The sequence below is a fragment of the Sciurus carolinensis genome, chromosome 10 (assembly GCF_902686445.1).
Source record: "Sciurus carolinensis chromosome 10, mSciCar1.2, whole genome shotgun sequence".
Classification (NCBI taxonomy): Eukaryota; Metazoa; Chordata; class Mammalia; order Rodentia; family Sciuridae; genus Sciurus; species Sciurus carolinensis.
This window is the reverse complement of record NC_062222.1, coordinates 97,372,684-97,387,640: the sequence shown is the minus strand read 5'-3', so window position 1 is coordinate 97,387,640 and position 14,957 is coordinate 97,372,684. Positions and strand designations below refer to the sequence as shown.

Sequence of the window (14,957 nt, the reverse complement as noted above, 5' to 3'; positions counted from 1 at the left end):
ATGGATGGAGGATCCAGGAGAGGTCTCATGATAGAGGTGATTTTGACATGGTTATAAATAATAGGCAGGACCATGACTGGAGGAGAAGATTCTGAAGGGTCTGAAAGAGAACCAAGTTTGCTAATTCATTTAATACATTTCACTTAACATATTTTATTAACTGACTCTAAAAGGCAACCATTTAGTAAAAAATATAACAATGCAACCTGTAGTATCGGCGTAAGGAACAATGAACCAGGAAGTCTATCTTTTCTTTGGGCCATGAAGAGAATAATGGAAGATTCCTGTTGAGAGAAGGAAACACATTCATTAGAATTCAGAAGGAGGCCTGGGCTATCCTTTCCATTCTTTAAAGGTGGCTGTACTTTCTGTTGTTCATTCTAAGATCAAGATCAAAATGCATACTTTCCAACCTATCGTCCCCATCTTGGCCCAACAGAACCCAGCATTATTTTCCTTTCCTTTTAGGCCCACTGCCACCTGCCTGCTCTGACTTCACCTGAGGGTAATGCCCTCTAGCTGTCCTCCATGGCTGCCAGGGGCTAAGGCTGTCTTGTGAGAAGGGTCTCCTGGGCTTCATGGCACCATTCAGGGCCTCCAAGACTCTCCTTTCTCTTGGAGAGACCCAGCCCGTGAATACCCCCATCCTGAGTCTGCTGAGTATAAGAGGGTGAAGCTTCAAGGACCCCCAGGACATTTTTCATCTCGACAAAGAAGTGAAACCTTGAGAGAAACCGGGTTCTCCTCACTGCCCCGTCCTGATGAATTCTGGTGTCCTGAGGACTTTCCTTTTGCCCTAGTGACTGCCTTTCAGTGACCACATTCTTCTGCGGAAAGACACCAGATTGTTCTCACAAGGGTGCAGCCTTAGTTCATGGCTTCCTTCCACTGTCAGCAAACAGGAACAACACACAAGCCTCAATCTTCTGCTTGCACCCAGAGGACCAGAGGAGTTTTACTCCCACACACATCTGTGGCCCAGCGTTTGACTGCTTTTGTGACTCCCAGGATCTCCTCTGGCTTCCCATAAGCACTAGAGCCCTGCCTGAAGCAGTTTCTGTTCACTGGATCCCTGATTCCCCATCTAGAATGTGACAGTACCATTTCTAAGGCAGCCTCTTGCTTCCAGAATCCCTCCTCATATACTATTTATGCACCCCTCCGAATCCACAGTCACTGCTTCCCAGCCTTGTCCTGCCTTGTGGGAGAAAACCTGAATTGTGAAGCCAGGTAGGGTCGATGAAACCAGTTGTTTCCCAAACCTACCTAGTCACAAGATATCACCAGGAGGACTCAATGAAGAACACAAATCCTGAGCTCCCCTGCTAAAGACTCTGCTGTGGGAGACCTGAGGCAGGGCTTGGCAACCAATTTTTAAATGATGCCCTAAATGATCCCTAGGGCATTTGACATTTACGAAAATACTAGAGTTTGCTATGCCTTCCCAGACCTGGCGATTTGGACTTCTGGCCCCTCTCAGATTCATTTCCCATATCTCCAACCCCAACCAGTCCCAATCCTGTCCTTTTCTCTCCCATTTCCCAGTATATCTTACAGCCAGGAAGGTCACCTTTGTCACGACTCTTATACTCAGAAGTCTTCTCTAACCTAAGATTCTCACATGAGCCTTACAGAGAACCTTCCCAGCTCCTTGGGTCAACGTCCCTCGGATAGTATTGTTGACTAGCATCAGAATGCAATGGACCCTCCTGAGAGGGGACCAGCTCTTTATACTCATTAGGTTTTTTATTTTATTTTATTTTATTTTTGGCCCTTTATGGCAGCTTCCTCTTTGCTGCCAGCCAAAGATATAATCAGCCTATTTATGATCAGGCCAGCACTTCAAACAATATGTAGAGTATTACATGTACATGCCTAAATTACCTAATAATTTATCCTAGCTGTGTAATACACAACAGTACCTGCTTATCTATGGGATGTCTGAATCTGTAGATAGTATTGAACCCTACATTCCTGTGATAAAGTTTAACTTCTAAATTAAGCACAGTAAGAAATTAACAATGCTAATAATAAAATAAAATAATTATAAAATATACTACAGCAAAAATTATGTGAATATGGTTTCTGTTTATTTCTGGAATTTTTCACTTAATATTTTTGGACAGCAGTAACTGAAACCATAGAAGTCAAAACCATGGATAAGTGGGACTTGGTAGATAAGGTTTGCCTCTCTAGTTTAAGCATAAACCTAGTAATTAAACAATAACTACTTATTTGGCACTTATGCTTATGCAGGCCTTTTTATAAATGTATAAAATACAATAAATATAGTTTTAAATTTTCATTGTTTTTCTTTGCTCCCATATCGTCAGCTTCTCTCTTATCCTTGCTTACCCTTCACAGTCTTAGAATCCACAGATACAAAGTAAGCAATTGAAAGTTATGAGGAATTTAAGCTATACTGCAATTGAGTAATAGTAAGAACTCATAATGAATCTCAAAGGCAAGAATGTTTGGAAATCACCTGCTAGAGGAATTGAATAGATCAACCATGAAATGTCAAAAAAGAGAAGTCTGCCTTTTTAGTCACCTGGGTCATTTTGACTTCCAAGAAGACTATCTATCAATCTACTTGACAAATAGAAAATGAAATAGAACAAACAAATACACAACTAAACCTCAATTGCCCTTTCTGACTGAAAATAATGAACATGAAGGTTGGTGGAAATCTAAAAAATGGTTTTGCTGTGTTTGTGTTGGCAGAAATCCTGTGCAGAAGTGACCCGCTGACCGGGGATTTGAATAGCTAAGGATGAATTCATTTCCCATCCCATGAATTCTGCTTCTAGACTTTGCTCTTATAAACCACCATAAATTTTCTCTGAAAATGCTTTCTTTTAAATGAACCGCATTTGTAAAACCAAAAAATTCTCACATAAAAAGGATGGGAGGCAGAGAAGATGGTAAGAAATCATGAACAGAATCTCCAAGAACTATGGGATATCATGAAAAGGCCAAATTTAAGAATTATTGGGATTGAGGAAGGCTTAAAGAAACAAACCAAAGGAATGAACAATCTATTCAATGAAATAATATCAGAAAATTTCCCAAATATGAAGAATGAAATGGAAAATCAAGTTCAAGAGGCTTATAGGACTCCAAATACACAAAATTACAACAGACCCACACCAAGGCACATTATAATGAAAATACCTAACATACAAAATAAAGACAGAATTTTAAAGGCTGTGAGAGAAAAGAACCAAATTACATTCAGGGGGAAACCAATACGGATATCAGCAGATTTTTCAATACAAACCCTAAAAGCTAGAAGGGCCTGGAATAACATTTTTCAAGCCCTGAAAGAAAATGGATGCCAACCAAGAATCTTATACCCAGCAAAACTTACCTTCAGATTTGACGATGAAATAAAATCCTTCCATGATAAACAAAAGCTAAAAGAATTTACAAAATGAAAGCCAGCATTACAGAACATTCTCAGCAAAATATTCCATGAGGAAGAGATGAAAAACAAAGAAGCAAATCAGCAAAGGGAGGAATTATCCTAAAGGAATTGTCAAATAAGGAGGAACCAAGTCGTGTCAAAAATAAATAAATAAATAAATAAAATAAAATAAATGAACCAATTTTAAAAAATGGATGTGAGGGGCGTGAATGGAGCAGGGAGCAGTCATTCTCTAAGCACCCTGCACATTCCTGGCTCTATGGCTGGTGTGAGTGCACAGTGTCTCAGTTGGTCCAACAGCACCCTACCTGTGAGGAAACCAAAGCTCTGGAAGGGGAAGTAACTTGTCCCAGGTCACCAAGTGATAGTCAGGATTGTAACCAAGGCCAGTCTGACTCCAGGACAAAGTTCTTCTCCCAACATCAGGTTACCAACCTTACTCAACAAAAGGCACTGATGGGTGGCTTCAGGCACAGCCTCAGTCCTGGGAACACAGCAGTGAACACAAACAAAATCATTGCCTTTGAGGAATCTGCACTCTAGAAACTCCCAAAATAATCCTTCGGGATATTTAAGATATTAAGAATCACTTGCAGTCTCTTTTAAATGACTAAAGAAACAGTGGGGAAGGAGTCATGAAGGATCAGAGTACTAAATCCATGAGAAACTTCTTCATTCACAGGTACTTTTGCACCCATTTTCCAAAGCTCACTACAACCAAGGCAGTGTTTTTTTCTTTACTTCACAATCAATGAAAGGCAGAGAAGACACGCAGACATGGAATTACATTACAAAAAGTCTGATTACTGTCTCATAAATGTTAACTTTATGATTTACCTGCTGCCACAACTGACACACCACAACACCAAACCTACATTAGGCACCTGCAGATCCCAGGGTCCACACACTCACTTCTTGTGTCATATTTAATAAAAGAAGACATTGTCTCCTTTCACACAGACACTCTGTGGAACTGCCATTGCAAATCTTACTCCCTTGACTTCAACATAGCTAAAGGTTTTGGAGAAGTTTAGAGTAGCCCAAATTATAAAGGTGTTATGGTTTGGATGTGAGGTGTCCCCAAAAGCTCATGTGTGAGACAACGCAAGAGGGTTCAGAGGAGAAATGATTGGGTTGTGAGAGTCTTAGCCAAATCAGTGAATTAATCGCTGACAGGATTAACTGAGTGGTAAACGAGGCAGGTGGGGTGTGGCTGGAGGGAGTGGTTCGTTGGGGCATGCCTGTGGGGTTTATATTTTGTATCTGGAGACTGGAGTCTCTCTCTGCTTCCTGATGATGTGAGCTGCTTCCTTTGCTGCACTCTTCCACCATGCTGTTCTGCCTCACCTTGAACCTGAGGAATGGAGCCACCCTTCTGTAGACTAAGTCCTCTGAAACCGTGAGCCCTCAAATAAACTCTTCCTCCTCTATAGTTGTGCTGGCAGGTCATTTAGTCACAGCAGCGAAAAAGCTGACTAAAACAAAAGGAAACTGAATTTAACAAGCCATTTCCAAGACTCCTCAAAGTTCATTTAAGCAATGTAGAATCCTTCTTTAATATTGAGTTGACAGGTTTTTTTGCACACATTTTTTTCTTTTATGTAAGGAATAAAAATCAACCCGGGATTATTGTCTTGAGATATGGTATCATACAGACTTAAATATTCAGGTAAACACCAATCCCATCTCCAAACCAAACAGCTTTTACCCTTGCAGAATTTCATTCGAATTAAAAAAAATTAGCCATGGTGAGTGTAATCATGTTGACAATACAAGGAACCCTTATATTGTCAACATTTTTACCAACGTCAGTGCTACAGAAAGTATTACCATTTTATTTCTTGTTTATTCCAGTTCCTTCTCAGGTGCCTCCAGAAGAACACGTCTAGAAGTGAGCAATCTAATGATTTTGGAACAAGCTGGAGCTACCTTGATTCATTTTTAAATCTGGAACATTTCTTGCCATGCAAACAAATAATTCAGACATGTAAATGCTCGCCCTTAGTGAAGCACAGATAAAGAGGACTCTCTGCTCTGCTCTGCTCTGCTCTCAACTACCTCTGCACATCAGGGTTCCTCTGGCACCCCGCCCTCTCTCCAGAAATAAACATGAATGCACACAGAGCGGGGACCAGATTCATAACTATATATAGAGGATTCTAACCTGGATTCTAGTTTTGTGGGGATAAAAAGGGAGATGACATTATGAGCAAGGAATAGAAGGCAGGGGGATAGAAAGAGAGCAGAAAGCTTTTCCGTATTATAAAGAAGTACAGGAGAGTGACAGAAACTGGATCAATAAGAGACAGAGAAGAAGCTGACACTAAAAGGAAACATCCTGGAGCAAATTGCTACCAGAAGTTGTAATGGATTCTTGTAGACCTTCCTTTTTTCCCCAAAGCATTTAGTGTCACTGCCTCATACAAGTACTCAAAGAATTACATTCTGGTACTTAAATTTTTTTTTAAAAGAAACCCCTCATATATAAATTACTTCACTGGTACCCTTCACTCAGCTTTCTGCAATACAGAGCATACACCAAAATCAGGAAATTGATGTCGTTTAATGGTATTCACTAGGTATAGACCTTATTCAGATCTGACAGTTTTTCTTTTTTCTTCTCCCTCCCCCTTCCTCTTTTCTTCTTTTTCTATAGTTTTATGAAGTTTCACCACACACACGTGTAGACATGAAAAACCAGCGCCACAGCCCGGATCCAGAGCTGTTCCATCTCTGCTGCACCCCCCGCACCGTGCTGCTCCTTAGTAGTCACCCCTTCCCGCTTAGGGAGGTTAGTCAGCATGAGCAGGTGGGCAGCGGAAGGACAGTGAAGGGCAGTAACCTGCCAGGGAGACATCAGACATATGCATTAAGAAAAAAACATGAGTCACAAACTGAGGCCATGGGAGCCTCATCAGACAGGGAGCATCAGGAAAATGGAGCCAAAGTGTCCAACCTTCCCCCACCCATTGTAACCTTAAGGGAACTATTGCCTGAAAGCACAGGGAACCTTATTAAAGCAGACAAACTTCTGGAAAATGAGGCCTGATGTGTTAGAACCTCCCCAGGCATAGTTAATTATAATTATAATTATAAATATAATGCTTTCAGGCTACAGACACACCACCATTTCTTGTGACCAGGTTGTCACCATCCTCCCTTATCACCAAAACCAGGTCATGAGCACTCCTTATGCCTAGGTCATCACAACCCTCATGTAGGAATTCACTAAAGGCTATACTAAGGAATAATTAACTGCTTACGAGGACGCAAGGGAACAGGAAAAGGACAAAGAAGCTCAAACCCTTTAAAAACCCTGACTCTATAGGAGCCATGCCGTTCTCATCAGAGGTGGTCCAGGTCACTTGGTATACTGCAGTTTTATCTCTCTTATTCTCTCTTTTCCTTGTCCTTCAAATAAACTTCTGCCTGCTACTACATACAACTTGTTTGAAACCCTTCCGGCAAGGTGGCAAGAACTGGTGTCTGCAGATTCCCGTGGTTGCTCACGCTCTGTGGGTCTCCTCCTCTGCATCACCCCCAGTACTAGCCCCAGATCACTAATCTGTTCTCCCTGTCTATAACTTTGTCACTTGGAATGGTTAAATAATCATACAGTATACAACTCTTTGAGACTGGTTGTTAAGCTTACTCTTAGGACCCACCTTTGCGTTGATTTCTTGTTTGTTTTTGTTTTTTGCAGTACTGGGGATTGAACCCAGGGCACTCGACAACTGAGCTACATTGTTAGCCCTTTTAATTTTTTATCTAGATAGAGGGTCTCACTACGTTTAAGAAACTGACCTCAAACTTGCAATCCTCCTACCTCAGCCTCTCAAGTCACTGGGATTAAGGTGTGTGCCACCATGCCCAGCCCTTTACATTGATTTTTAAAGTTTCAATTAAGGAAAATTCCAGATAAAACCAACATCTTCTTAGCATTAAAAGTGCTCTTACAGTTTTCCAAAAAAGGTGTCAGAATAGATTTTGTTTCATTTTGTTCTAATTAAGAGAGAAAGACACACACACACACACACATACACAAACAGGCAACATGTGAAATGTGGAATGAAATACAGAGCTGTTAATGGTTCTGTTTTTTGGAGGAGATAAGAAATGGTTTTGTAAATTGAAGCATTTCATTTCAGACTCTTTCCAAAATGTAACAGATCACTGGAACTACAAGCATTTTGTCCATTGCTCAAATAGCTGTTACTATTTCTGAAGAGCAGACTACAGTTCTGGAGATAAAATACACTTTAAGAACCAGTTTCACAGAACCCTGAACTATTCAAATGCTGATGGCTACAATATATCTGTATCTGTAACTAGAAACACCAACTACAAAAACCAGCAGATTTTCACAACCATTTCTATCATTAATGAAGTGGTGCATTTACAAAATTTCTATTAAGATGTTTGTTATTCTCAGAATTTTAAAGGCTTGGATTTTAAGAATTTCATAAAAACTCACACCAGGCTAAATTTTAACAATGACAGTGTCAATTCTTCCTAATAGAAAAAGCACTTCTGGTTATACAAGTTTGGGGAATAAAAAATAATTCAGATTAATGGGCTTTCTGAAACACTCTTTAATCCTAAAAGCTCTTTTGGAAATATAGTATAAACTTACATCCAGAAACTATTGAGTTAGTTTTTAAATATAAATGAATAAGAATGTCCTGCTAAGCCAGAGCAGTACAGTAACAGGCATCCTGATGGACGTTCCTATTAATACGCATCCTAACAGGCATTCACAGCTGGCAGATCTCCAGTTAGTCCCAAGGTTCCTCTGTGGGGTTATTTGGCCTCTGGCCTGAACCACCTGCTCTGAATGCACATCAATGCGAGCTCTTTACTTGGTTTCCTGGGAACCACCTCATCTCACCTTTCAGACATCTATTATAACTCCCAATGCTGCCCACACTCCCTCAGGTGGACTTCTGCCTCAGAAGGAGTCTCATGATTTGCAACACTGTAGGTGGTACTCTGCAGACCAGTACTAGCAGAGACCAGCAGTCTCCAGATGGACAGACAGACCATCTCCCAGGAGCAATGTAAAAGTCAGAGCCTTTATGCACACACAAGTGGCAAAGAGACATTACACACGGTGCAAATGGGCAGCTCTTTGCTAAAGCATCAGGTCCAGTGATTTGGAAGAGGCCTTTGGGGTAGGGCAATCATCTGGGAGGTGGAGCGGGGCTAACCTAGCAGCAGCAATGGGAATGTCATTGGGGGAAAAGGAGGGGTGGGCATAACTAGAGAGCATGCTTCGGGGATAGTAGCCATTCAAAAAGGCAGGCAGGCAAATGGCTACTGAGAGGCACAGAAAACCATGTTGGGTGGTTGCCCTAGCAGCACAGAGCACTGGACAATAAGGAACAGAAGTAACAAGATGGTTTGGATATGGTTTGAGTGCTCCCCAGACATCCTCCATGTGGTGATGTGGGGGCTAATGAGATCTTTAAGTGGTAGTGCCCAGTGAGAGGTCCATTGTTCCTGAGGTCATTGAAGGGACTGTCCCTGGAAGGGAATACTAGTCTTTTGGACTGAATTCTCTAGAGAGTAAGTTATCATAAAAGTCTGAGTCTGACCTCTGAGTCTCTCTGGCTTCCTATTTGGTGATATAATCACTTGATCCTGCACATTTCCTACTTCCATGTGATGCTATCTGCCATTAGGCTCTCACCAGAAGCTGAACGAATGGAGCTCCCCATCTTGGACTTTGAATCTCCAAAACTGTGAGCTCTTTTATTTACAAAGTTAACCCACCTCATGTATTATGTTATAGCAACAAAAATCTAACCAATACAGTAGAGGTCCAGGCAGTGCTCAGCATCAGGAACATCTGGAAGCCGATACTGAAGGCAGGATAAGGCTCAGGAGAGCCCAGCGGCATCCCTGTTACTGGCACTGGAGAACAGATTTGAGTTAGAGCACAGGAATAAGGTAAAGAAAGGAAATAGAAAGGCACTGAAATTGATGGGCAGTCTACTCACCTTGGTGCTTTAAGCATGTGATCTCATTTACACTCACAGTCACCATGCAAAGTAGGAAGTAGTCTATTTCACAGGAGCATATTTCTCCTTGTGTCATTTATTGTTTCTCTTTAAATTATACTGTGCCATAAATTGGGGACTTTTTTAAAAAGATATTATCTCACTAAGTTGCCCAAGCTGCCCTCAATTTGCAATCCTCCTGCCTCAGCCTCCAGAGTAGCTGTGATAAAGACTTAAAATATATATATATTTAGTTAGTTAGTTATAGATGGACACAGTACTTCATTTTATTTATTTTTATGTGGTGCTGAGGCTTGAACCCAGTGCCCCACATGTGCTAGGCAAGCATTCTACCACTGGGCTACAATCTGGCGCGGGATAAAGACTTTTTAATGGTTTAAAAATTTACTTCCAACAATTATGACTGGGAAACAGAGTCAGACCAATTTGTGAATGGTATCCGGAGGCAGCCAAGAAGAAAGCGGGGGTTTGGGTGAGTTAGTCAGACTGTAGCTTCTGAGGGATCCCTGGAGGATGAAGGTGAACCAAAAGCAGAGACAACTTGGTGAGTGGAGTCACCTTAGGTTTGGTGAGACCAGGTGGGACACAGAAACTAGAGTCCTCCCTTGAACTGTTCACAGCATTCAGAGGCATCCCACAGACACACAGTGGGGCAGGTGGCTCTCACAGGGGACCAGCTTCAGCCCCCAGGATCTGGGAAAAGGACATGTCAACATACAGACTTTTTTGGTACAAATATTCATTGATTCTCTTTTTTTGTAATTATACTTTTTGTTTAAGGAAACTGAAACTAGTGTAATTAACACCTCCAATTTTCCTCCCAAACATCATGTTTTGAATACAAGTATTTATGTCTTTAAATAATAGAAATATTTCCAAATAAAGGGTAGTAGGTCATGTATTCTTTTCACTTTTGATAATAGTCATCAGGGAAAGTTCCAAGCAACACAATTTTTTTAAATTGACTGAAGTTTATTTGGTATTTCAGAGCACCACCTGGTGGATTAATTAACAATGACAGTCCAGAAAGAATGAATCTTAAAATAGCTCGAAACAACAGGTATTGGACCTCCAGTGCTCATCCCTTCTGTTTTATTTTCCCTCTCCTTTAGTTCTCACTCTTTCTCCTCTGCTCTCTTTATCCATCTCTCACTCTTCCTGTTTGGTGATATCATCACTCGATCCTGCACATTTTCCTACCTCCATGTGATGCTGTCTGCCATTAGGCTCTCACCAGAAGCTGAAGCAATGGAGCTTCCCATCTTGAACTTTGAATCTCCAAAACTGAGTTCTTTTATTTATAAAGTTAACCCACCTCATGTATCATGTGATAGCAACAAATATCTAACCAGTACAGCAGAGATCCAGACAGCGCTCAGCATCAGGAACGTCCGGAAGCAGATACTGAAGGCAGGAATGAGGCTTTTCCCAATCACTCCCTCTCTTCTGTTTTATTTATACCTTACGGTTGTCCATACTATCAGTATTACTAAGTCTTCAGGGTGGCAAAGAAGCTTGCTCACTTATGCCTGATTTCATAAAATCTATGATATGTATACACTTCAAGAAGAAAGACAAATATATATAAAGTTGGAAAACTCAGTTGTTTTCCAGAGATAATCTTTCTACCAGAAATGGCTTGTTTCCTTAACATGAAGTTATTTGTTTATATGTCTGTTTTACACAGAAACACTATAGATCCCCTCTTTCCTACTTTATTTGTAAATAATGATAGATCCCCTATAGATCCCCTCTTTCCTACTTTATTTGTAAATAATGACTAAAGTTGAGAAATTTTAAGTTTTCCAGACTTTTGCTCTGATCCAGCTGCCCAGTGACTTCTGAGACATAGGGAAGTTGATTTACACTAACCTTAAAGGTCTCTGTCTCAAATGACCCCAGATAATACAAATGAGTGAAACAGAATAAGTAAAAGACATTAGGGAGTGGTAGAGACTGGGGACCTGAAGACCTCATGACTTGTCCACAATGTATACCTTATTTTGATATAGACAGGTCTTCTAACTTTTGAAGAGACACTAAGAAAAACTTGATTTTTTAGTGAGAGGTCTTTTTAAAAATATGTTTTTAGTTGTAAATGGACACAATACCTTTATTTTATTTATTTACTTTTATGTGGTGCTAAGAATCGAATCCAGTGCCTCACACATGCTAGGCAAAGTGCTCTACCACTGAGCCACAATCCCAGCCCCCAAGAAGTCTTTAAGCATTTAAATGTCAGATTTTTAAAAAAAAATGTCTACAAGTCACAAATGGACCAACCTCTGGTTGTAGGAATATTGACTTTACCCACTGGTTGACAGATTAAGACTGAAGTAATCCGAGGCAAAAATTCACTCTGGTCTCTGAAAAAATTGTGTTTACTCTACCAACTGGTAGTGCTCCTTCAGTCCACAAGTCTATATTCTCCACTCCATTCCTGACAAAATCATTTTACAGGATCATGGGAAATTGAGATAGCCCAGCAGTGACCTTTTACCATGGAAATTAAAAACAGGAAATCAACAGAGAAAACAGACAAAGCCAAAATCTGGTTCTTTGAAAAGATTAATGTAAATAATAAGCCTCTAGCCAGGCTAAATAAGAAAAACAGAAGATACAAACTACTAAGTATCACAAACGAGTAAAGGGACATTGCTACAGATCATTAGAGATCCCACGGATAGATCAAATGAACCAATCCAATTCCTTGAAAGATATAATCTCCCAGAACTGACACAAAAAGAAATATACAATCTAAATACACTTAGGCCTAGATTCAAATTGAATCAAAATAAACTAATAATTAATAACCTCCTAAAACAGAAAGCACCAGGCCCAGAAGGGTTTACTGGTGAATTCTATCAAATATTTAAAGAAAAAATTTCTTCAGTTATCTATAGTCTCTTTCAGAAGGTAGAAGAGGGGAATACTGTCAGTCTTCTGAATCTGTGGACTCAACCAACCACAGATCAAAGTATTTTAATAACTTAAACCTATACTAAGCATATACAGATCTTTTTCTTGTCATTATTTCTTAAACAACACAGTATAACACCTCTTTACATAGCATTTACATTTAATTAGGTATTATAAGTAATTTAGAGATGATTTAAAGTATTTGGGAGGATGTATGTATGTTATATGCAAATACTATACCATTTTTTATGAAGAACTTGAGCATCTGAAGATTTTGGTATTCCCAGAAGGTCCTAGAACCCAAACCCCCAGGGATACCAAAGGACAACTCTACTTTCTCACTTATTGAATGAGGCCAGCATTATCTTAATACCAAAACCAAAGACATTACAAGAAGGGTACTATGGTCTGGTTGTTCATGTCCTCCCCAGATTCATACATTGACACCTAATCCCCACTGAGATGGTATCAAGGGCCTTTGGGAAGGTGATTATGTCATGAGGGCAGAGCCCTTCTGATCAGGGCCAATACCCTAATGGAAGATGTCCAAGGGAGCTTGTTTGTCCTTTTCTACCATGTGAGGATACATCAAGAGGGCACTGTTATGGTTTGGATGTGAGGTGTCCCTAGAAAGCTCATGTGTGAAACAATACAGGAAAATTCAGAGGAAAAATGATAAGGTTGTAAAAGTCTTGACCCAATCAGTGATTTAATCCCCTGAGAGGAATTAAACCGAGTGGTAACCGAAGTCGTGGGGTATGGCTGGAGGAGGTGGGAATTGGGGTCTGCCTTTGAGTGTATATTTGTATCTGGCAAGTGAACTCTCTCTCTGCTTCCCGATCATGATATGAGCTGCTTCCCTCTATCACACTCTCCTGCCATGATGTTCTGCCTCACCTTGGGCCCTGAAGAATGGAGTCAACCTTCTATGGACTAAGAACCTCTGAAACCATGAGCCCCCAAATAAACTTTTCCTCCTTTAAAATTGTTCTGGTCAGATCTTTTAGTCACAGCAGCGAAAAAACTGATTAAAACAGGCACTGTCTATGAACCAGTAAGCAAGTCCTCACTAGACGCTGAACCTACACACTGGACTTCATAGTCTCCAGAATGGTGAGAAATAAATTCGTGTTGAGTATAAATTACATGGTTTATAGTGTTTTGTTATAGCAGTCCCAACATCATAAGATTACAGACTAATATCACTAATATATGCAAAAATCCTCAATATAGAATGGCAAATCAAATCCAACAAGGTACAAGAAGAATCGTACACCACAATCCAGTGGGACTTATTCCAGGTATGTAAAGCTGGTGCAATATTTAAAAATCATTAAAGCAATTCATTATGTTAATAGGCTGAAGAGGAAAAATTACATCATATCAATAGATGCAGAAAAAGCATTTGAAAAGAAACACAACACCTGTTCATGATAAAAAAAAACTCTTAGTAAGTTAAAAATAGAGAACTTACTCAACTTATACTGAACATCTACAAAAAAAATAAAGTTAACTTTACACTTAATGATGAGAAACTTGAAGCTGTTCCACTAAGATCAGGAACAAGGCAAGAATATTCCCCCCTGCAATACTGCTTTTCTATTGAATGTTTTAGCTAATGCATTCAGACAGGAAAGGAATATATTGTTTGGGAAGTAAGAAATAAAATCGTCCTTGTTCACAGTTTAGATGATTGTTGTATTAGTCAGTTTTGTGTTACTACAACAAAGTAACTGACTTTTTCTCTTAATAAAGAGAAAAAGGTTATTTAGCTTTTAGTTTTGGAGGCTCAAGGGCATAATACCTGTATCAGCTCAGTTCTGGTGAAGGCCCATGGCAGATGGCATAGGCTGGACAGAAATGGGAAGAGCTTGTGTTGGAGGAGCCAGAAGTAGAGATAAAGAGAAAGACTGGCTTACTACAATCTCTTTTCCAAGGTCTCCCTCTAGGTGCTACCTCCCAAAGATTCCACCTCCCAAAGGGTTTTCCATAGTTCAAAGGGTTCACAGTCCTCCCCAATACTGCTACACTGGGGACTGAGATTTTAATATATGAACCTTGGGGGACATGATTAAATCATATCCAAACCATAGCAATTGTCTATGTAGAAAATCTGAAAGAATCAACCAAAAAAACAAAAACAAAAACAATAAGCAATTATAGAAAGGTAGTGGGATACAAGGTTGATACACAAAAGTCAATCACTTTCCTGCATACCAGCAACAAATTTGTGAAGTTTGAAACTATAAACATTTTACTATTTATATTAGTAATAAATAATATCAAAATACTTAGGCATAAATCTAACAAAATAGGTATAAATCAAACAAAATATATACAATATCTTTGTGAGAAAACTTCAAAATTGTAATGAAAGCTAACAAAGAATTAAATAAAATGAAAAGATATTTTGTGTTCAGGAATAGGAAGACTCGATATTGTCAAGTTGTCTGTTCTTCACAACCTGATCTGCAGATTCAATGCCACCCATCAAAATCCCAGCGAGTTATTTAGTAGATACCAACAAATTGTTCGTAAAGTTTATATCAAGAGGGTAAAGGTTCAGAATAACCAACTCAATAGTGAAGAAG

General features: G+C 39.7%; 1 protein-coding gene across 4 annotated transcripts in view; it reads right to left on the bottom strand.

Moving 5' to 3' along the window:
* The window catches only part of LOC124994643 (cyclic nucleotide-binding domain-containing protein 2-like), a 98,748-nt gene that overhangs the window by 29,899 nt on the left and 53,892 nt on the right, over positions 1 to 14,957 (bottom strand). For all 4 annotated transcript variants that reach the window (XM_047566798.1, XM_047566799.1, XM_047566802.1 and 1 more), the window contains exon 8: positions 207 to 284. In XM_047566798.1, coding sequence (XP_047422754.1) covers positions 207 to 284 — 78 coding nt within the window. The remainder of the gene's footprint in view (positions 1 to 206; positions 285 to 14,957) is intronic.